Source organism: Amblyraja radiata, chromosome 2, assembly GCF_010909765.2.
Source record: "Amblyraja radiata isolate CabotCenter1 chromosome 2, sAmbRad1.1.pri, whole genome shotgun sequence".
In the NCBI taxonomy this organism is placed as follows: domain Eukaryota; kingdom Metazoa; phylum Chordata; class Chondrichthyes; order Rajiformes; family Rajidae; genus Amblyraja; species Amblyraja radiata.
The window spans coordinates 124,637,062-124,659,316 of record NC_045957.1 but is presented as its reverse complement, the minus strand read 5'-3'; the positions used below and the strand labels follow the sequence as shown (position 1 = coordinate 124,659,316).

Below are 22,255 nucleotides of genomic sequence, written 5' to 3'. Positions count from 1 at the left end.
CCTCGACTCCATCCAAGGACCCCGACAGTCTTTCCAGGTGAGGCAGAGGTTCACTTGCACCTCCACCAACCTCATCTACTGTATCCAGGTGTCAACTTCTCTACATCGGCGAGACCACGCGCAGGCTCGGCGGTCGTTTCGCTGAACACCACTGCTCAGTCCATCTTAACCTACCTGATCTCCCGGTTGCTCAGCAGTTCAACTCCCCCTCCCATTCCCAATCTAACCTTTCTGTTTATCCCAGCGCAAATTGGAGGAACAACACCTCATATTTTGCTTGGGCAGCTTACACCCCAGCGGTATGAACATTGACTTCTCTAACTTCAGATAGCCCTTGCTTTCCCTCTCTCTCCATCCCCTCCCCCTTCCCATTTCTCCCACCAGTCTTACTGTCTCCGACTATCTCTGTCCCGCCCCCTCTCCTGTCATCAAGCTTGTGAAAAGGGTCTCGACCCAAAACGTCACCCATTCCTTCTCTCCAGGGTTGCTGCCTGAGTTACTGCAGCATCTTGTGTCTACCCCCTAATCCAGGGAGTAGGTGACGTTTTGAGTCGGGACCAGTCTACAGACTGCGTGGGGGAGAAAAAACTGGAAGAGAAGTGGGACTGGGCAAAGCAAGGCAAGTGATAGGTGGAGACATGTGAGGGGGAGGGTTTGATACGCAGGTGGTCGGACAAAGGTCAGAGATACAAACAGTGAGAAATACAAGTTGCAAAACTAGAGAAAGGGATACAGGTGGAAAGAAATGGGGGAGTAGGAGGGGGAGACATGGGTATGATTCAGGAACATGAAAGAGAGAGGGAAAAATGGGTGGGGGTTGTATATAAGTAGATTAAATGATATTGGAAAATTCACTGTTTGTACCGTTAGAAAAAATGGAAAAAGGAAATAGCAACCAGTCGATGGAAGATGTATGGCTCGAGTACAAAAAGAAGCTTCATCTTAAACAAGCACGGTTTGATTTCCATGTGTTGTGATAGATCGTGGACGCTGTAAGCTTACCGAGATGGCTGTCACACGTAACGAGTCCACAGTGGAGTGTGTAAACAGGTACCACAGCAACTGGCCAATCTCCCCAGTCACAAACCCTTGAGCTGCCGATGAGCTTGTGGTGCAGACGCTCTCCACAATCTTTGCTGCTAAATGGTTGGTAACAGGATCTCCCTGACAGTGAAAAAACACCAGAACAATTAATAACTTGTTTAGAGTCACATATTAATTAGAACAGTAACAATGGTAGGCAATGGTAGTAGAAAATAGGCTTACTTTGTTCAAATTGTAATTGCTCAGTTAGCGTGTGCTACCACACTTCATATGAGCGACCTGGACCTAAATGTGAATGGGTTGGTGAGTAAGTTTGCTGACAACACCAACATTGGAGGAGTTGCAGACAGTGAGGAACGTTGTCAGAAGATGTTGATCAGCTGCAGAAACGGGCAGTGAAATGGCAGATGGAGTTTAACCCCGAGCATGTGTGAGGTGTTGAATGTAAGGAGAGAGTATACAGTTGATGGCAAGACCCTAAACAGCATTGATGTGCAGAGGGATGTTGGAGTCCATGTTCATCGCTCGGGGAAGGTGGCAGCACAGTAGACAGAGCGGTAACGAAGGCCCATGGTACGCTCGCCTTCATTGCTGGGTACATTGAGTACAAGAGTCAGGAGGTCATGATGCAGCTCTATAGGACTTTGGTCAGGCTGCATCTGGAGTATTGTGTGTAGTTCTGGTCGCCCCCATTACAGGAAGCATGTGGGGGCTTTGGAGAGGGTGCAGATGAGGTTTACTAGAATGATGCCGGGATTAGAGGGTTTCAGCTACGGGGAGAGGTTGAGTAAAGGTAGCTTACAACCCACCGGTATAAGGGTTGTATTCTCCAATTTTAGGTAACCTCTAACTTACCCATCTCCCGTCTTTTCTCCCCCCTTTCCCTCTCTCCACCCCCCTCCCTTCTCTTCCCTGGGCCCCACCTGGACTCATCTCCCATGTTTTTCTCCCCTCCATCACCCTCGCCCCCCCCCCCCCCCCCCCCCCCACTCTCCTCCCACTGGCTTCACAATCGGCAACTCTTCAAACCTGTCTCATTGTTCTTGTCTCTGGCCTTTGTTCCAACGTCTGCCTGTCCAATGTCCCCTTCACCTGTGTCTACCTGTGTCCACCTATTACCTTCCAAGCTTTGTCCTGCCACTCCCATGTTCCACCTTTCTTCTCCCCATGCCTACAATCTGAAGAAGGGTCTCAAGCCGAAAGGTCACCTGCCCACATTCTCCAGGGGTGTTGAGTTACCCCCAGCACTTTGTGTCCTCCAAGGTATACAGTCTTAGCCTGCCCAATCTTTGGGCGGCACGGTGGAGCAGGGGTAGAGTTGCTGCCTCACAGCGCCAGAAACCCGAGTTCGATCCTGACTACGGGTGCTGTCTGTGCAGAAGTTACATGTTCTCCCCATGACATTGTGGATTCGGGTTAGGGTTAAAACATGCATGTTTCTATGGTAATTGGCTTCTGTAAATTGTCCCTAGTGTGTAGGAAAGAACTAGTGTACAGTTGATCGCTGGTCAGTGTGCACTCGGTGGGCTGAAGGGCCTGTTTCCACACTGTATCTCTAACCTAAACTAAACGCAGGCCGCCAAATCCTGGCAACAACCTCATAAATCTTCTCTGCACTGTTTCCAGCTGAATGGCATCTTATAGCAGGCTGACCAAAACTGAACACATGGACCCGGCCAACACCTTGTACAACCACTACAACGCCGTCAACATTTCCAAGGAAATCATTTTAGTTTCATATCTTGCAATAAAGTATTGGCACTGCCCAATAACCTAGTAAATGGTGATTTTAGCTGGCTTTTTCGACAATGTCTGATGATAACTCATTGACTAAATGTCCCTCGAGGCTGTCAGCCTTGAAACCCTGCAGTACAGCCTCAAGCACTACTCTGGCTAATGGAGACCCTGTGTTGGTTATTTTCTAGCAAGCTGCAAGGGATGAAGAGCTCGAGGCACATGGATCACTGTGCAGATGATCAAGTATAGCATTTCTGATAAAAATAAAATACTACTTCCGCTGGCTTGGGTTGCTAAAATACTTTGTTTGGACACACATGGAACTGCAGATGCTGTAATCTTGAGTAAAACCCAAAGAGCCAGAGGAACTCAGCAGGTCAGGCAGCAGCTGTGGAGGGAATGGACAGACAATATTGTTGTTTAAGAAGGAACTGCAGATGCTGGAAAATCGAAGGTAGACAAAAATGCTGGAGAAACTCAGCGGGTGCAGCAGCATCTATGGAGCGAAGGAAATAGGCAACGTTTCGGGCCGAAACCCTTCTTCAGACTGATGGGGGGTGGTGGGGAGGCGGGGAGAAGAAAGGAAAAAGGAGGAGGAGGAGCCCAAAGGCTGAGAGATGGGAGGAGACAGCCCGAGGGCTGAGGAAGGGGAGGAGACAGCAAGGACTAACAAAATTGGGAGAATTCAATGTTCATGCCCCCAGGATGCAGGACAATATTGTTGGGTTGAGACACTTCTGACTGATGGAGGAGGAGGGTGGGGAGAAAGCTGGAAAAGAAATGGTTGGATAAAACCTGGTGATAGGTAGATACAGGTGAGAGGGGGTGATTGATAAATGGGTAGACAGAGGCTAAAGATGAAAAGGAGATAATTCCACACAGTAGTGGAGTGAAATGGAAAGCTAGAAGGAGGAATATATGTGTCTTCCGCTGAGATCACTCTCCCCACAACTGGCTCACACATCCATTCCCACCCAAACCACCCCCTCACCAGGTACTTTCCCCTGCAACCACTGGAGATGTAACACCTGTCCCTAAACCTCTTCCCTCGTCTCCATCCAGGGACCCCAGCAGTCCTTCCAGGTGAGATCGAGGTAGATTGGTGCGTCCTCTGACCTCATCTACTGCATCTGGTGTCACTAATGCCGCCTCCTGTACATCAGGCGAGACAAAACGTAGGCTCAGCGATCGTTTCACTCAACATTTGCGCTCGGTCCACCAAGGCCTGTTGGATCTCCCGGTTGCTAACCATATTAAACTCTCCTTCCCATTCCCACACTGACCTTTCTGTCCTGGACCTCCTCCATTGCCCAACACAACTGGAGGAACAGCACCTCATATTCTGCTTGGGTAACTCACAACCCAACGAATATTTAGATAACTACATATTCCTCATCCTCTCTCTTTTCCCCACATATTCCTCCCTTCCTCAGCTCACTTGCCCAGCTGGTCACGATCGTGCTGTCATTTTTGCTGACCACTTTGGAGTCCATCTACTGTAGATGGAGTTGTCAGTGGGGAGTCTGGTCTATGTGATTCACTCGGCTACATTCACGACACATCAAAGGCTCTTTATTAACTTAAAATATTTGAACATATTGAAAGGAGTGTCTATTGTACAATGTATTCTCTTGAGATTGAGTTTGAAGACACCAAACATCAACGCTGGCATTCTGCTCTACACGAGCCTTACATAGAACATCACAGGAACAGGCCCTTCGGCCCACAATGTCTGTGATGAACATGATACCAAGTTCAACTCATCTCCACTGCCTGCAAGTGATTCATACTCCTGTCTTCCTGCAGATCTAAGTGCCTATATAAAAGCCTCTTAAACACCACTATCGTATATCTGCCTCGCACCTGGAGTGTTGTGTGCAATTTTTGTCTCCTAATTTGAGGAAGGACATTATTGCTATTGAGGGGGTGCAGCGTTGGTTCACCAGGTTAATTCCCGGGATGGCGGGATTGACGTAAGATGAAAGAATGAGTCGATTGGGCTTGTATTCACTGGAATTTAAAAGGGGATCTTATAGAAACATATAAAATTCTTAGAGGATTTGACAGGCTAGTAGTAGTAGTAGTAGGCCCCTCTCGGTCATGACTGACCATGGGTGATGCATCCTGGTCGGATGCAAGCCTGGGCGATGTCATATGGAGGACAGGCTGTTGCCCATGCAGCACATCCCCCCTCTCCACGTCGCTGATCGATCCAAAGGAACAGCAGGGCCGTTACAGTTTGGCACCAGCGCCGTCGCAGGAGCTGCCAGAGTGAGGTTGTAGACAACGACAAACTGCCTTAGGGGCTCTGACTCCCGAAAAAGGATTTTCTTGAGATTTACTCCTGGAGCCTTTTCCATGACTGGATATGGCCACAAGGCAGCAGAGGTTTTAAATCAGAGTTTTCCCTCTCCTAGATGGACTGTCTTCTCAGGCTGATGAGTCCCATCTACCTGGGACTTGTGGTGGTCTACCTGCCCACTGCCCAAATTGGACAGGCTAGATGCAGTAAAAATGTTCCCGATGTTGGGGGAATCCAGAACCAGGGGTCACAGTTTAAGAATAATGGTTAGGCCCTTTAGGACTGAGATGAGGAAAACCTTTTTCAACCAGAGAGTTGGGAATCTGTAGAATTCTCTGCCACAGAAGGCAATGGGGGATAGATCACTGGATGTTTTCAAGAAAGAGTTAGATTTAGCTCTTAGGGCTAATCAATGAATATGGGGGAAAAAGGCAGAACAGGGTACTGATTTTGGATGATCAGCCATGTTCATACTGAATGGCTCGAAGGGCCAAATGGCCTACTCCTGCACCTATTTTCTATGTTTCTATAGAGAATCATAGAATTAGTCATACAGCATGGAAACAAGCACTTCAGCCCATCTTATCCATGCCAACCAAGATGCCTCATCTATACTAGTCCCATCTGCCTGCATTTGGCCCATATCCCTCTAAACCTTTCATATCCATGTACCAGTCCAAATGTCTTTTAAATGCTGCTATAGCTGGTTCCATATACCCACCACCCTTCTTTATAAAGAAGTCATCATGCTGGATTTCACTCGCCGTTGAGAAAGTTCACAAACTCCATGACGTTGTCCATGTACCAGGTTTGGAGGGATATGGACCAAATGCGGGTAGGTGGGACTAGTGTAGCTGAGACATGTGGGTCAGTTGGGCCGAAGAGCCTGTTCACACTATATGACTCAATGACTTTATGCGCTGTGTCAGCGTTTTGTGGGGCAGCCAGTGCTGGTGAGGGTTTACCTCAAGAACTTATGCCTGAACCTAGTTCGCTATTTGAATTATCTCCTCTGTGAATCCAACAGCGGCACGGTGGCGCAGAGGGTAGAGCTGCGGCCTTACAGCGGTAGGGACCTGGGTTCCATCCTGACCATGGGTGCAGTCTGTAAAGTTTGCACGTTCTCCCCGTGACCGCGTGGGTTTTCTCCAAGTGTTCCGGTTTCCTCCCACACTCCAAAGATGGACAGGTTTGTTGGTCAATTGGCTTCTGTAAATTATCTCAAATGTGTAGGATAGAACAAGTGTACAGGATAATCACTGGTCGGCGCGGACTCGTAGGGCTGAAGGGCCGAAACTATCTGTAAACTAAACTTTCTCTGGTTTTGTTGCGGATTTGCAGAAACTTTCTGCCTACTCGTTCCACCAAAACTGATGTTAAAACTCATCTTGCATCAGAGGATATTGGAGAGGGACAGGAGGGCAAAGGAGACCCATTCATCTGCAAGAGTGGCAGTCTAATCATCCCCATGCCGTTTTAATCAACCATCTGCAGAGTCTGCTCGCTGAGACGACTGGGGGAAATGAGATGATTAACCATTAAGCTGAAAACTGAAAGACACAACCTTTAACACTACTAACAGATGCTGTCAGTTTAGTTAATTGTGCACTGAAATGTGACTGGATAAAACTTTTATGCAGAAGCACAGCAGGAGCTGATCACCTTAAAGCTGTTGCAGGAACATAATAAGATAGCACCATAATTAGCTCACAGGGGAGCAGTGTGCTGGCTTCCAATGCCATATTAATAAAATACAGTTGGCTTCATTATGCAGCATACTCTGCTTAAGTGTGTACTTGTTAAGGGTACATTAAGTGTATATCTATTTCAAAAGCCAATTATTTTTCTTATTTCAATCTATGCGATAGTGTTCCATTAAATGTGTGCACTGAGAGTTTAAATACTCTCTGTTTGTTCATCGGCACCGTGATTTAAATTGTGCTCACGGGCCAACTCACTTCATCCACACCTGCTGCTATTACGCCTAATTAGTCTTGCACTCTATTTTAAACATGACAATAAATGCGCAGTCCCCCCCCCCCCCCCCCCCCAGGGTATAGGAATGAAGGACCAGAGGACATAGGCTTAAGGTGAGAGAGGAAAGATTTAATAGGAACCTGAGGGGCAACTTTTCCAAACAGTGGCATGTGAATAATATGGGTGGGGGGGTATATGGAGCAGGTAGTTGAGACAAGTACCATAAGAGACATTTGGACAGGTACATGGATAAGGAAGGTTCAGAGAGACATGGGCCAAATGCAGGAAAATGGGATCCCAGCTTAGATGGGACATCTTAGTCGGCATGGACTTGATATTGTCAAGCTTAAAAGGGTTCAGAAAAGATTTACGAGGATGTTGCCAGGACTAGAGGGTGTGAGCTATAGGGAGAGGTTGAGTAGGCTGGGTCTCTATTCCATGGAGCGCGGATGAGGGGTGATCTTATAGAGGTGTACAGAATCATGAGAGGAATAGATCGGGTAGATGCAGAATCCGAGTAGGGGAATTGAGGACCAGAGGACATAGGCTCAAGGTGAAGGGGAAAAGATTTAATAGGAATCTGAGGGGTAACTTTTTCACACAAATGGTGGTGGGTGTATGGAACAAGCTGCCAGAGGAGGTAGTTGAGGCTGGGACTATTCCAACGTTTAAGAAACAGTTAGAAGGTACATGCATAGGACAGGTTTGGAGGATATGGACCAAGCACAGACAGGTGGAACTAGTGTTGATGGGACATTGCTGGCGGGTGTGGGCGTGTTGGGCCAAAGGGCCTGTTTCCACACTGTATCGCTCTATGACTGTATGGACAAGTTGGGCAGAAGGGCTACTTATGTGCTGTATAACTATGACTGGAAATCTGAACCAGGAACATTGTGTATGTGGAAAGGATTGTGCTCTCTCTTGCCTAGTTGTCCAATTGTAGAGAGCCGATAAAGCAATTATCTTCCTGTCAAATGAACCTGGATACAGGTGACCAGCGCTCCAGGACAGAGCCCTGTTACATTTCTATCACGTGTGTGTCATTTTCCCCTTCAGGACAACACAATGCCCACTGTGCTGACACCATCCACTGCCCAAATCAGGCATCAAGTGTGTACCTTCATGAAATTCATTGGTATCCATGCTGGTGAAATGAAAGATCATGGTGACACAAGGAATTGCACATGCTGGAATCTTGAGCAAAACAAAGAGCTGGAGGAACTCAGTGGAGGCGGCACGGTGGCGCAGCGGTAGAGTTGCTGCCTCACAGCACCAGACATCTGGGTTCAATCCTGACTACGGATGCTGTGTGGAGTTTGTACGCTCTCTCTGTGACCTCGTGGGTTTTTGTCCGGTTGCTCCGGATTCCTCCTACACTCCAAAGATGTACAGGTTTGTGGTTTAATTGGTTTTGGTAATTTATACACATTGCTCCTCGTGTGTGTAGGTTAGTGTGCGGGGTGATCGCTGGTCGGTGCAATCGCTGGTCGGTGCTGGGTCAGTGATGACCCTGTGGGCCGAAGGGCCTGTTTCCGTCTAAAGTTTAATCAGACAGCATCTGTGAAGGGAAAGGTGATGTTTCGGTTCTGAAAAGAACAGGGTCCTGAGCCGAAATATCGCATATTCATTCCTCCCACAGATTCTGGTGGCTCTGCTGAGTTAATCCAGCACTTTGTTCTGGAAATGAAGATCACGGTTTGCTGAACAATTTCTTAACATCAAGGTGGGAACACAATTACTCCACAAAATGTAGTTACAAGGAACTGCAGATGGTGCTTTGCAAAAGGAAAGGCACAGAGTGCTGGAGTAACTCAGTAATACTGAAGGGTCCTGACCCAACACGTCGCCTATTCCTGTTTTCCAGGACTGTTCCACACAGGTTCATGGTAAACATTACGTTTGATTTGCTATATCCATAGCTTAGTTTAGTTTAGAGATACAGCGCGGAAACAGGCCCTTTGGCCCACCGTGTCCACACCGACCAGCGATCACCGCACACTAACACGATCCTACACACAGTAGGGACAATTTACAATTTTACCAAAGCCAATTAACCTACAAACCTGTACGTCTTTGGAGTGTGGGAGGAGACCGAAGATCTTGGAGAAAACCCACACGGTTACAGGGAGAACGTACAAACTCCGTACAGACAGCGCCCGTGGTCGGGATGGAACTCCCGATTCTGCAATAGAGACCCGGTGTCTCTATTACTGTATGTGAGCAACTCTACTGCTGTGCTACTGGGCTGCCCGTGCTTAGCTTTAAGGGAGATGGGCAAAGTTTAAAGCATAGAGGGTGGCGGGTGCCTGGAACGCGCTGCCAGGGGTGGTTATTTCGGGTCCTTTTCACAATGGCAGGCAGTGACTAGTGGGGTACCGCAAGGCTCAGTGCTGGGACCCCCGCTATTTACAATATATATTAATGATCTGGATGAGGGAATTGAAGGCAATATCTCCAAGTTTGCGGATGACACTAAGCTGGGGGGCAGTGTTAGCTGTGAGGAGGATGCTAGGAGACTGCAAGGTGACTAGGATAGGCTGGGTGAGTGGGCAAATGTTTGGCAGATGCAGTATAATGTGGATAAATGTGAGGTTATCCATTTTGGTGGCAAAAACAGGAAAGTAGACTATTATCTAAATGGTGGCCGACTAGGAAAAGGGGAGATGCAGCGAGACCTGGGTGTCATGGTTCACCAGTCATTGAAAGTAGGCATGCAGGTGCAGCAGGCAGTGAAGAAAGCGAATGGTATGTTAGCTTTCATAGCAAAAGGATTTGAGTATAGGAACAGGGAGGTTCTACTGCAGTTGTACAGGGTCTTGGTGAGACCACACCTGGAGTATTGCGTACAGTTTTGGTCTCCAAATCTGAGGAAGGACATTATTGCCATAGAGGGAGTGCAGAGAATGTTCACCAGACTGATTCCTGGGATGTCAGGACTGTCTTATGAAGAAAGACTGGATAGACTTGGTTTATACTCTCTAGAATTTAGGAGATTGAGAGGGGATCTTATAGAAACTTATAAAATTCTTAAGGGGTTGGACAGGCTAGATGCAGGAAGATTGCTCCCGATGTTGGGGAAGTCCAGGACAAGGGGTCACAGCTTAAGGATAAGGGGGAAATCCTTTAAAACCGAGATGAGAAGAACTTTTTTCACACAGAGTGGTGAATCTCTGGAACTCTCTGCCACAGAGGGTAGTCGAGGCCAGTTTATTGGCTATATCAGGGACGACAGATGGCACAATGGGCTAAGTGCTCGGCTGGCAACCGGAAGGTAGCCGGTTCGAATCCCGCTTGGAGTGCATACTGTCGTTGTGTCCTAGGGCAAGACACTTCACCCACCTTTGCCTGTGTGTGAATGTGTGTGAGTAATTGGTGGAGATCGGAGGGGCCGTAGGCGCAAATTGGCAGCCACGCTTCCGTCAGTCTGCCCCAGGGCAGCTGTGGCTACAGAAGTAGCTTACCACCACTGAGTGTGACTGAGGAGTGAATGAATAATGCGATGTAAAGCGCCTTGAGTATTAGAAAGGCGCTATATAAATCCCATCCATTATTATTATTATTATATTTAAGAGGGAGTTAGATGTGGCCCTTGTGGCTAAGGGGATCAGAGGGTATGGAGAGAAGGCAGGTACGGGATACTGAGTTGGATGATCAGCCATGATCATATTGAATGGCGGTGCAGGCTCGAAGGGCCGAATGGCCTACTCCTGCACCTAATTTCTATGTTTCTATGTTTCTATGTTATGGAGGCAGATACAGTGGTTTTTGGATATGCACATGGATATGGAGGGACATGGATCACGTGCAGGCAGAGGACATTAACTTTGCTTCATGATCGGCACAGACATTGTGGGCCGAAGGGCCTGTTCCCTTGTTGTACTGTTCTGTGTTCTATGCTCTAATCCTCCATCACCACCTTTTTAATAATGATTAATTAATGTAATTTTATTCTGCTTATTATTATTAATTGATTATTATGAATTATTGAAAATAAAATCTAGCATCTTTACCTTACAGGTCATTGATTATTATCTGCTTGATATAGGGTCATACAGCGTGGAAACAGGCCCTTCGGCCCAACGTGCCCACACCGGCCAAGATGCCCCATCTACTCTAGTCTCACCTGCCTGCGTGTGGCCCATATCCTTTTCAACCTGTCCGATCCATGTAGCTGTCCAAATGTTTCTACAGTACCTGCCGCAACTACCTCCTCTGGCAGCTCGTTCCATATACCCACCACCCTCAGTGTAAAACAAGTTGTTCCCTATTAAATCTTTCCCCCCCCCCTCAGCTTAAACCTACGTCCTCTGGTTCTTTGTTCACCAAATAAAAAATTAAAATCACACAGCAAAATCTTAAGAATGTCATTAAGGATTGGTGGTTGGCAACTTCATTTTGGGAACATTGTGTTCTTCTCCATAAATATTCTTGAGCCAGTGTCTGGGCAATTATGATTGGTTTTATGTGAGTTAACAAACGTACTGTGAATAGTAATGAAGTCTGGTTCTCAGATATGGCACCATGTTTGAAATTATAAAGACGCTGACCTGACCAAAGACAAGTTAACCTCATTGGAGTTATATACAGAGTTCATAGAGTGATACAGTGTGGAAACAGGCCCTTTGGCCCAACTTACCCACACTGGTCAACAATGCCCCAGCTACACTAGTCCCACTTGCCTGCGCTTGGTCCATATCCCTTCAAACCTGTCCTATCCATGTACCTGTCCAACTGTTTCTTAAACGTTGGGATAGTCCCAGCCTCAACTACCTCTTCCGGCAGCTCGTTCCATACACCAACCACCCTTTGTGTGAAAAAGTTACCTCTCGGATTCCTATTAAATTTTTTCCCCTTCATCGTGAACCTATGTCTTCTGGTCCTCGATTCCCCTACTTAGGGCAAGAGACTGTGTCCGATCTATTCCTCTCATGTTTTCATTAATGTGCCTGAGAGATTTAGCGGGCATTGAAAGGGAAGACAGAGATCTAGCGCTTAGATGTATAATTAAGGGGTAAAGGTAGCAAAAACCTTGTGATAATTAGCCGAGGGGTGAATATCATGAAGAAGATGTGGAGGAATTTATGCCTGCCCTTGGGATTGTCCAGTGAACAGCAGCTTTAGTTATGTTACAGCCGCACTATCTCCACCTTAGGGCAGCACGGTGGCACAGCCTTACAGCGCAGAGCCCCGGTTCTATCCTGACTACAGGTACTTGTCTGTACTGAGTCAGTATGTTCTCCACGTGACCTGTATGGGTTTTCCGGTCACCTCTCACATCCCATAGACATACAGTTTTGTAGGTTAATTGGCTTGGAAAAAATTGAAAATTGTCCCTAGTGTATAAAATGGTGTTAATGTGCGGGTATCGATGGTCGGCGCAGACTCGTAAGTTCATAAGTGAAAGGAGCAGGATTAGGCCATTCGGCCCATCAAGTCTAGACTGCTATTCAATCATGGCTGATCTATCTCTCCCTGCTAACCCCATTCTCCTGCCTTATCCCCATAACATCTCACACCCGTACTAATTAAAAATCTATCTATCTTTGCCTTAAATATATCCATAGATGGCCTCCACAGCCTTCTATGGCAATGAGTTCCATAGATTCACCACCGACTAAAAAAATTCCTCCTCATCTCCTTTCTAAAGGAATAACTTTTAACTCTGAGGATAGAACCTCTGTTACTAGACTCTCCCACTAGGGGCAGAAAACGCTAGTGGGAGTGGTGTACCGCCACCTAACAGTAGTAGTGGAGTTGGGGATGGCATCAAACAGGAAATTAGAAACGCGTGCAACAAAGGTAAAACCATTATAATGGGTGACTTCAATCTACATATAGATTGGGTGAATCAAATTGGTAGGGGTGCTGAGGAAGAGGATTTCTTGGAATGTATGCAGGATAGTTTTCTAAACCAACATGTAGAAGAACCAACGAGAGAGCAGGCTATTCTAGACTGGGTATTGAGTAATGAGGAAGGGTTAGTTAGCAGTCTTGTTGTGCGTGGCCCCTTGGGCAAGAGTGACCATAATATGGTTGAGTTCTTCATTAGGATGGAGAGTGACATTGTTAATTCAGAAACAAGGGTCCTGAACTTAAAGAAATGTGACTTTGAGGGTATGAGACGTGAATTGGCCAAGATAGACTGGCAAATGATTCTTAAAGGGTTGACGGTGGATATGCAATGGAAGGCATTTAAAAATTGCATGGATGAACTACAACAAGTGTTCATCCCAGTTTGGCAAAATAATAAATCAGGGAAGGTAGTGCATCCGTGGATAACAAGGGAAATCAGGGATAGTATCAAAACAAAAGATGAAGCGTACAAATTAGCCAGAACAAGCAGCCTACCAGAGGATTGGGAGAAATTCAGAGTCCAGCAGAGGAGGACAAAAGGCTTAATTAGGAAAGGGAAAATAGATTATGAAAGAAAACTGGCAGGGAACATAAAAACTGACTGCAAAAGTTTTTATAGATATGTGAAGAGGAAAAGATTAGTTAAAACAAATGTAGGTCCCTTGCAGTCAGAAACAGGCAAATTGATCATGGGGAACAAGGACATGGCAGACCAATTGAATAACTACTTTGGTTCTGTCTTCACTAAGGAAGACATAAACAATCTGCCGGAAATAGCAAGGGACCGGGGGTTAAATGAGATGGAGGAACTGAGTGAAATCCAGGTTAGAAGTGGTGTTAGGTAAATTGAATGGATTAAAGGCCGATAAATCCCCAGGGCCAGATAAATTGCATCCCAGAGTACTTAAGGAAGTAACCGCAGAAATAGTGGATGCATTAGTGATAATTTTTCAAAACTCTTTAGATTCTGGAGTAGTTCCTGAGGACTGGAGGGTAGCTAATGTAACCCCACTTTTTAAAAAGGGAGGGAGAGAGAAAACGGGGAATTACAGACCAGTTAGTCTAACATCGGTGGTGGGGAAAATTCTGGGGTCAGTTATTAAAGATGGGATAGCAGCACATTTGGAAAGTGGTGAATTCATTGGACAAAGTCAGCATGGATTTATGAAAGGTAAATCATGTCTGACGAATCTTATAGAATTTTTCGAGGATGTAACTAGTAGAGTGGATAAGGGAGAGCTAGTGGATGTGTTATATCTGGACTTTCAGAAGGCTTTCGACAAGGTCCCACATAAGAGATTAGTATACAAACTTAAAGCACATGGTATTGGGGGTTCATTATTGATGTGGATAGAGAACTGGCTGGCAGACAGGAAGCAAAGAGTGGGAGTAAACGGGTCCTTTTCACAATGGCGGGCAGTGACTAGTGGGATACCGCAAGGCTCAGTGCTGGGACCCCAGCTATTTACAATATATATTAATGATCTGGATGAGGGAATTGAATGCAACATCTCCAAGTTTGCGGATGACACAAAGCTGGGGGGCAGTGTTAGCTGTGAGGAGGATGCTAGGAGGCTGCAAGGTGACTTGGATAGGTTGGGTGAATGGGCAAATGCATGGCAGATGCAGTATAATGTGGATAAATGTGAGGTTATCCACTTTGGTGGCAAAAACAGGAAAGTAGACTATTATCTGAATGGTGGCCGATTAGGAAAAGGGGAGATGCAACGAGACCTGGGTGTCATGGTACACCAGTCATTGAAAGTAGGAATGCAGGTGCAGCAGGCAGTGAAGAAAGCAAATGGTATGTTAGCATTCATAGCAAAAGGATTTGAGTATAAGAGCAGGGAGGTTCTACTGCAGTTGTACAGGGTCTTGGTGAGACCACACCTGGAGTATTGCGTACAGTTTTGGTCTCCTAATCTGAGGAAAGACATTCTTGCCATAGAGGGAGTACAGAGAAGGTTCACCAGACTGATTCCTGGGATGGCAGGACTTTCATATGAAGAAAGACTGGATAGACTCGGCTTGTACACGCTGGAATTCAGAAGATTGAGGGGGGATCTTATAGAAACTTACAAAATTCTTAAGGGGTTGGACAGGCTAGATGCAGGAAGATTATTCCCGATGTTGGGGAAGTCCAGAACTAGGGGTCACAGTTTAAGGATAAGAGGGAAGTCTTTTAGGACCGAGATGAGAAAATCATTTTTTACACAGAGAGTGGTGAATCTGTGGAATTATCTGCCACAGAAGGTAGTTGAGGCCAGTTCATTGGCTATATTTAGATGTGGCCCTTGTGGCTAAAGGGATCAGGGGGTATGGAGAGAAGGCGGGGATGGGATACTGAGTTGGATGATCAGCCATGATCATATCGAATGGCGGTGCAGGCTCGAAGGGCCGAATGGCCTACTCCTGCACCTATTTTCTATGTTTCTATGTAACATCCTGTCCACATCCACTCTATCCGGCCTTTCACTATTTGGTAAGTTTCTATGAGGTGTCCCCCTCATTCTTCTAAACTCCAGTGAGTACAGGCCCAGTGCCGTCAAACGCTCATCATATGTTAACCCACTCATTCCTGGGATCATTCTTGTAAACCTCCTCTGGACGTTCTCCAGAGCCAGCACATCCTTCCTCAGATATGGGGCCCCAAATTCCTCACAATACTGCAAATGCGGCCTGACCAGCGCCTTACTCGGAGCCTCAGCATTACATCCCTGTTTTAGTATACCTCTTGAAATAAATGCTAGCATTGTGTTTGCCTTCCTTACAACCAATTCGACCTGCAAATTAAGAATTAAAAATTGAAGGTAGACAAAAATGCTGGTGAAACTCAGCGGGTGAGGCAGCATCTATGGAGCGAAGGAATAGGTGACGTTTCGGGTCGAGACTCTTCTTCAGACTGATGTGGGGGTGGGGGGTAAGAAGAAAGGAAGTGGCAGAGAGTGGGCTGTGGGAGAGCTGGGAAGGGGATGGGGAGGAGGGAGAAAGGAACGACTACATGAAATTGGAGAAGTCAATGTTCATACTGCTGGGGTGTAAACTACCCAAGCGAAATATGAGGTGCTGCTCCTCCAATTTGCGATGAGACTCACTCTGGCCAGGGAGGAGGCCCAGGACAGAAAGGTCGGATTGGGAATGGTAGGGGGAATTGAAGTGCTGAGCCACCGGGAGATCAGGTTGGTTAATGCAGATTGTGCGGAGGTGTTGGGCGAAGCGATCAGCAAGCCTGCACTAAGAAAAGTATAACAAATAAGATGGACGAGCTTGAGGCTCCGTTAGAAATTGGCAAGTATGATGTTGTGGGAATTACAGAGACATGGCTGCAAGAGGTCCAGGGCTGGGAACTAAATATTCAAGGGTATACTTCCTATTGAAGACAGACAGGTGGGCAGAGGGGGTGGGGTAGCTCTGTTGGTGAGGAATTAAATTCAGTCCATTGCAAGGGGTGACATTGAAACAGGAGATGTAGAGTCAGTATAGATAGAACTAAGGAATTGTAAGGGTAAAAAGACCCTAATGGGACTTATCTACAGGCCCCCAAACAGTAGCCTGGACATAGGGTGCAAGTTGAATCAGGAGTTAAAATTGGCAATGTCGTAAAGGTAATGCTACGGTTGTTATGGGACATTTCAACATGCAGGTAGACTGGGAAAAGGGGAGGCGATGGGAAGATGTGGTCAGTGGTGGGATCCCGTTGGAGATGGCGAAAATGTCGGAGGATTATCTGTTGTATGTGACGGCTGGTAGGGTGGAAGGTGAGGACAAGGGGGACTGCCCTTGTTACGAGTGGGGGGATGGGGAGTGAGAGCGGAGCTACGGGATATAGAAGAGACCCTGGTGAGAGCCTCATCTATAGTCGAAGCGGGGAACCCCCGTTCCCTAAAGAATGAGGACATTTCCTATGCCATGGTTTGGAACACCTCATCCTGGGTGCAGATGCGGCATAGACGGAGGAATTGGGAGTAGGGGATAGAGTCCTTACAGGAAACAGGGTGGGAAGAAGTGTAGTCCAGATAGCCATGGGAGTCAGTGGGTTTGTAGTAGATGTCGGTTAGTAGTCTATTACCTGCGACGGAGATAGTGAGGTCTAGAAACGGTAGGGAAGTGTCGGAAATGGTCCAGGTGAATTTGAGTGCCGGTTGGAAGTTAGTGGTGAAATGGATGAAGTCAGTGAGTTGTGTGTGGGTGCAGGAGGTAGCACCAATGCAGTCATCAATGTAGCAAAGGCAGAGTTCGGGGATAGGGCCATGGTACGCCTCGAACAAGGATTGTTCGACGTACCCTACAAAGAGACAGGCATAGCTAGGGCCCATGCGTGTGCCCATAGCTACGCCTTAGATTTGGAGGAAATGGGAGGAGTCAAAGGGGAAGTTGTTAAAGGTAAGGACCATCTCCCCTAGGCGGAGGAGAGTATCGGTAGACAGGGATTGGTTGGTTCTGCGGTCGAGGAAGAAACGGAGCGCTCCAAGACACTCCTGGTGGGGGATAGAGGTGTAGAGTGACTGGACATCCATGGTGAAGATGAGGGAGTGGGGGCCTGGAAAACAGAAGTCATGGAGGAGATGAAGAGCGTGTGAGGTGTCTTGGACATAGGTAGGGAGGGATTTGACCAAGGGGGATAGAATGGAGTTGAGGTATGTGGAAATAAGTTCGGTGGGACTAGAACAAGCAGAAACAATGGGTCTGCCGGGCCAGTCAGGTTTGTGGATCTCAAAGCACTTGATCACCACAGATGTTAGTGCCACTGGTCGATATATCATAGTGATATAGTGTGGAAACAGCCCCTGCGGCCCAACTTGCCCACACCGGCCAACATGTCTCAGCTACACTAGTCCCACCTGCCTGTGTTTGGTCCATATCCCTCCAAACCTTCTAATCCATGTACCTGTCTAACTGTTTCTTAGATGTTGAGATAGTCCCTACCTCAATCGCCTCCTCTGGCAGCTTGTTGCATACGCCCACCACCCTTTGTGTGAAAAAGTGACCCCTCAGATTCCTATTAAATCTTTTCACCTTCACCTTCAACCTATGTCCTCTGGTCCTTGATACACCTACTCTAGTGGTGGATACATGAACATAGACATTACAGCGTAGGAATAGGCCCTTCAGTCCACAATGTCTGTTTGCCCATCCTCTCCTTACAGCTAATGCCCTCTAATCTAGGCAATCTGATAAACTTCCTTTCCCTATAGCTCAGACCCTCGAGTCAGAGTGATACAGTGCGGAAACAGGCCATGCGGCCCAACTTGCCCACACTGCCCAACATGCCCCAGCTACACTAGTGCCATCTGCCTGCGTTTGGTGCATATCCCTCCAAACCTGTCCTATCTTTGTACCTGTCTGTATCATGTACCTAACTGTTTCTTACGCGTTGAGATGGTCCCAGCCTCAATCACCTCCTCTGGCAGCTCGTTCCATACACCCACCACCCTTAGTGTGAAAAAGTGACCACTCAGATTCTTATTAAATCTTTTCCCCTTCACCTTAAACCTATGTCCTCTGGTCCTTGATTCCCCTACTCTGGGCAAGCGACTGCATCTACCCGATCTATTCCTCTCATGATCTTATACACCTCTATAAGATCACCCCTCATCCTCCTGCGCTCCAAGGAATAGAGACCCAGCCTACTCAACCTCTCCCTTGATTCCCCTACTCTTGGTAAAACACTGCATTCCCCCGATCAATTATCCTCGTGATTTTATACACCTCTATAAGATGATCCTTTAGCCTCCTGCACTCCAAGGAATAAACTCTTAGCCTGTGCAGCCTCTCCCTAAAGCTCAGGCGTGGAGCTCGAGCAACATCCTCATGGATCTTCTCTGAACTGTATCCAGCACGTAACTCTGTAGTTGTGCTCGAAACATCACTGTTATTCAGTGACCTTTAAGATGCAAGATAACCTCATCAAGAAAAATGTCATCTCTCTGCCATACTTGTCACCGTTAAATGGATGGGTAAATTCTAAGCTGGATTGCAAAAAGCTGTGATTGGTCACAAACAGTGCCCGTTGCAATACAGCTTTGTGAAGGTGTGAAGATAGTAGCGTGCAGATGGATGGTCATGTAGGAAGGAACTGCAGATGCTGGTTTACACCAAAGAAAAACACAAAATGCTGGAGTAACTCAGTGATACAGGCAGCATTTCTGGATAGAAGCTCAGTCTGACAAAAGGATCTCAACCCGAAACATCACCCATTCCTTCTCTCCAGAGATGCTGCCTGAGTTACTCCAGCATTTTGTGTCTATCTACACATAGATGCTGCTGTAATCATGGATCTATAATGATGTAGAGGACTACAGTGACATCTGGTGGTGAAGTCATATCCAGTACTGGATCCAGTACTGGATCAGTATCAACGACAGTAAAATAGACACACGAGCAAAACACAAGGTGCTGGAGGAATTCTGCAGGTCTGACAGCAACTGTTGAGGGAATGGGCAAGCAACATTTCGGGTTGGCGCCCCTCGGAATCAGGCCCCGACCGAAAACGTGGCCTGGAATAAAGTGCATTTGGCTGGACAGAGGTGGAGGTGGAGAAGTTGGTGTAAACAAACAAACTCATCACTCTGGAGCAGCATGTTGACTAAACGGTCAGTAGGACACAATCCTACAGCGGAGGGAAGCTGCAGCATCACCGGTGGGCATGAGGGATATGGGGCACATGCAGGCAGGTGGGACTAGTGTAGCTGGGACATGTTGCCCAGTGTGAGCAAGTTTCCACTCTTTATCACTCTATGACTATGACTGCTAACTTCTGTGGCATATTTACTGAGGGCAGGCATAGTTAGTGCACCTTTTGGATGTATTATTCAAATACAGCACTGAGACAGGCCCTTCAGCCCAACTCGCCCATGCAAACAAGGATGTCCCATCTAAGCTAGTGCCATTTGCTCGCATCTGGCCCATATCCCTGTCCATGTCAACTTGCCAACATTTTCGTAAACTAAGCAATCCACTATTTTATGAGGGGAAAGATTTTATAGGAACCTGGGGAGGGGGAACTGGGGCGATCCATCAGAGGAGGTAGTTGAGGCCGGTATTATAGTAACATTTAAAACACATTTGGACAGGTACATAGTTAGTAAAGGTTTAGAGGTATACGGGCCAAATGTGGGCAGGTGGGACTAGTGCAGATGGGGCATGGGCAAGGGGCTGAAGGGCCTGTTTCCGTGCTGCATGACTATTCATTGCCACAGAGGTCAAGTCAATGGATATCATTAAGGTGGAGATTGACAGGTTATTGATGTTAAGGGTGTCAGGGGTTATGGGGAGAATGGGTTTGAGAAGGAAAGATCGATCAGCCATGATTGAATGGTGGAATAGACTTGATAAGCCGAATGGCATCATTCTGCTCCTATTACTTATGAATTTATGAACTTTTGATGCAATTCGCTGGCCTGCGAAGCATTCAAATCTGACCAATGTCTTATCAATAGTTTTGCTTGAAGGTGCTTGAAATTAATTCTGTTATCTGTTGAGAAAATTACTTTGCCACCATCAAAAACTACAGGAGCAATGGGCATCATTATATTCAACAGAAATAACATGTAGACCAGAATAGGTTTTATAATTAGTAAATGCTAGTCCCCCTTTATTTTCAAATACATCTTCCCCATCCAAATTCACCCGCCGGGATCCAATAAAAAGACATTATTAATTCTATTGCGGGATTTAATTAAAATCAGCTTACTTCATGAGTGTTTGTGAATATGCAAATATATTCAGGTGTAGTCGGCGACAAATACAATTCTCCTGCATACTTTAGCTGCTCCGTCTGACTGCAGCTCCTGGCCTCTGTCACAAACCCACAGACACTGCATCCCAATGCCTGTTAATGATGACCACTTATTGCTGATGGGGAAGATAGGGCAAAGTTCGTCTGACTACTCCACACATTCAATAAGACTGTCACACTAATTCAATTTGTTGCCACTGGAGATTTGTTATTGCAATCCCTTTGGGATGAACGTTTCCTTAGCCTGCAGAAGCACCAGTCAACTAGGCCAATCTTTGGTTAATTATCTCTGCTGAAGTAGCTTCAGTGCAAGTCTCTGCAAATTCCTCTTACTCTGCCCACAACGTGATTAAAAACTGTTTAAAGGAACACCTATGTCAATTTGCAAGGATTATATATTCCAAATTAAATGAAAATATAATCAACGAGTCACTTAACTAAGATTGGATCATAAATATTCTGCATCGTTAAAAGCCAATAAACAGAATGAACAATTTGCATTCAGGAAGCATTTATCAGTGACAGTTACAGTAATAGTTGGTGGGTGAGTGATTGGCAGTCTTGGCCAGATAGCAAACAAACCTGTATTTAAATAAGACTCAACGATATCCACCACGATTGGTACACAAGCAATTCAGTTCATCAAAACTCTTTTGATGGTTGAAAACTCTTACATGCATCGCTGGATCAGTTTTAGCCAACTTGCCAAACAAGGGTGTTTGCTTTCAGGATGATCGTTTTGATAAATTCACCATTCCTGTGGGATTCACAATAGCCATAATGGATTTTAAACCATCTGTGTATTCATTTTCTTGAAGCTTTATGTGAGAGATAAACGACTTCTGGCACAAGGAGAGCGAGACTCTGTCTCCTTGGACAGTTCTAATTTAGCAGAGGAAATGCGCACATTATGCGTGGGTAAATATGAAGACGACACCATGCTTGCAATCTCTGAGGTACACAAGTAACTATTTATTTCTCAGAGCCTTACCCCTTCCCGGATACATCTCATGACCATGGCGTGGGCGGCAGGGGGGATGGTCCAGTGGGCTCCTTTCTCCTCCTTCAGTCAAACAAAGCAAACATCAGCAGTGCAAAGGAAGTTAGTCTGCACGTTCTTCTACTAGATACTTCTCATTTTTTTAAAGTTAATTTATTTTAAAAAGCATCAGCAACATAATTTACAAACTTATTTTTCAAGAAAGGAAGTTACGCAAGTTCTCCTGGGTTCAGTTTCCCAGTTCAGCAACTGGGAATATAAAAGTCCCATATATTTGCACCTCATAGGAGACCCTGGGACCATCCTTGATCAGACTTTGCTGACTTTACCTTTCACTAAACGTTATTCCCTTATCATGGATCTATACACTGGGAATGGCTCGATTGTAATTATGTGTTATCGTTTCGCTGACTGGATAGCACGCAGGAAGGAACTGCAGGTGCTGGGTTAAACCGAAGATAGACATAAAAAGCTGGAGTAACTCAGCGGGACAGGCAGCATCTCTGGAGAGAAGGAATGGGTGACGTTTCGGATCGAATGTGTCTATCTTTAGCTTTTCATTGTACCTTGGTACACGTGACAATAAACTAAACTGAACTGAACA

General features: G+C 46.3%; 1 protein-coding gene across 1 annotated transcript in view; it reads right to left on the bottom strand.

Annotated features, from left to right (window-relative positions):
* ulk4 (unc-51 like kinase 4) overlaps nt 1-22,255 on the bottom strand; it is a 324,061-nt gene that overhangs the window by 195,391 nt on the left and 106,415 nt on the right. Inside the window, exons 19-20 of the mRNA XM_033015040.1 lie at nt 21,643-21,714; nt 1,003-1,164 (exon numbers count right to left, since the gene is read on the bottom strand). Coding sequence (XP_032870931.1) covers nt 1,003-1,164; nt 21,643-21,714 — 234 coding nt within the window. The remainder of the gene's footprint in view (nt 1-1,002; nt 1,165-21,642; nt 21,715-22,255) is intronic.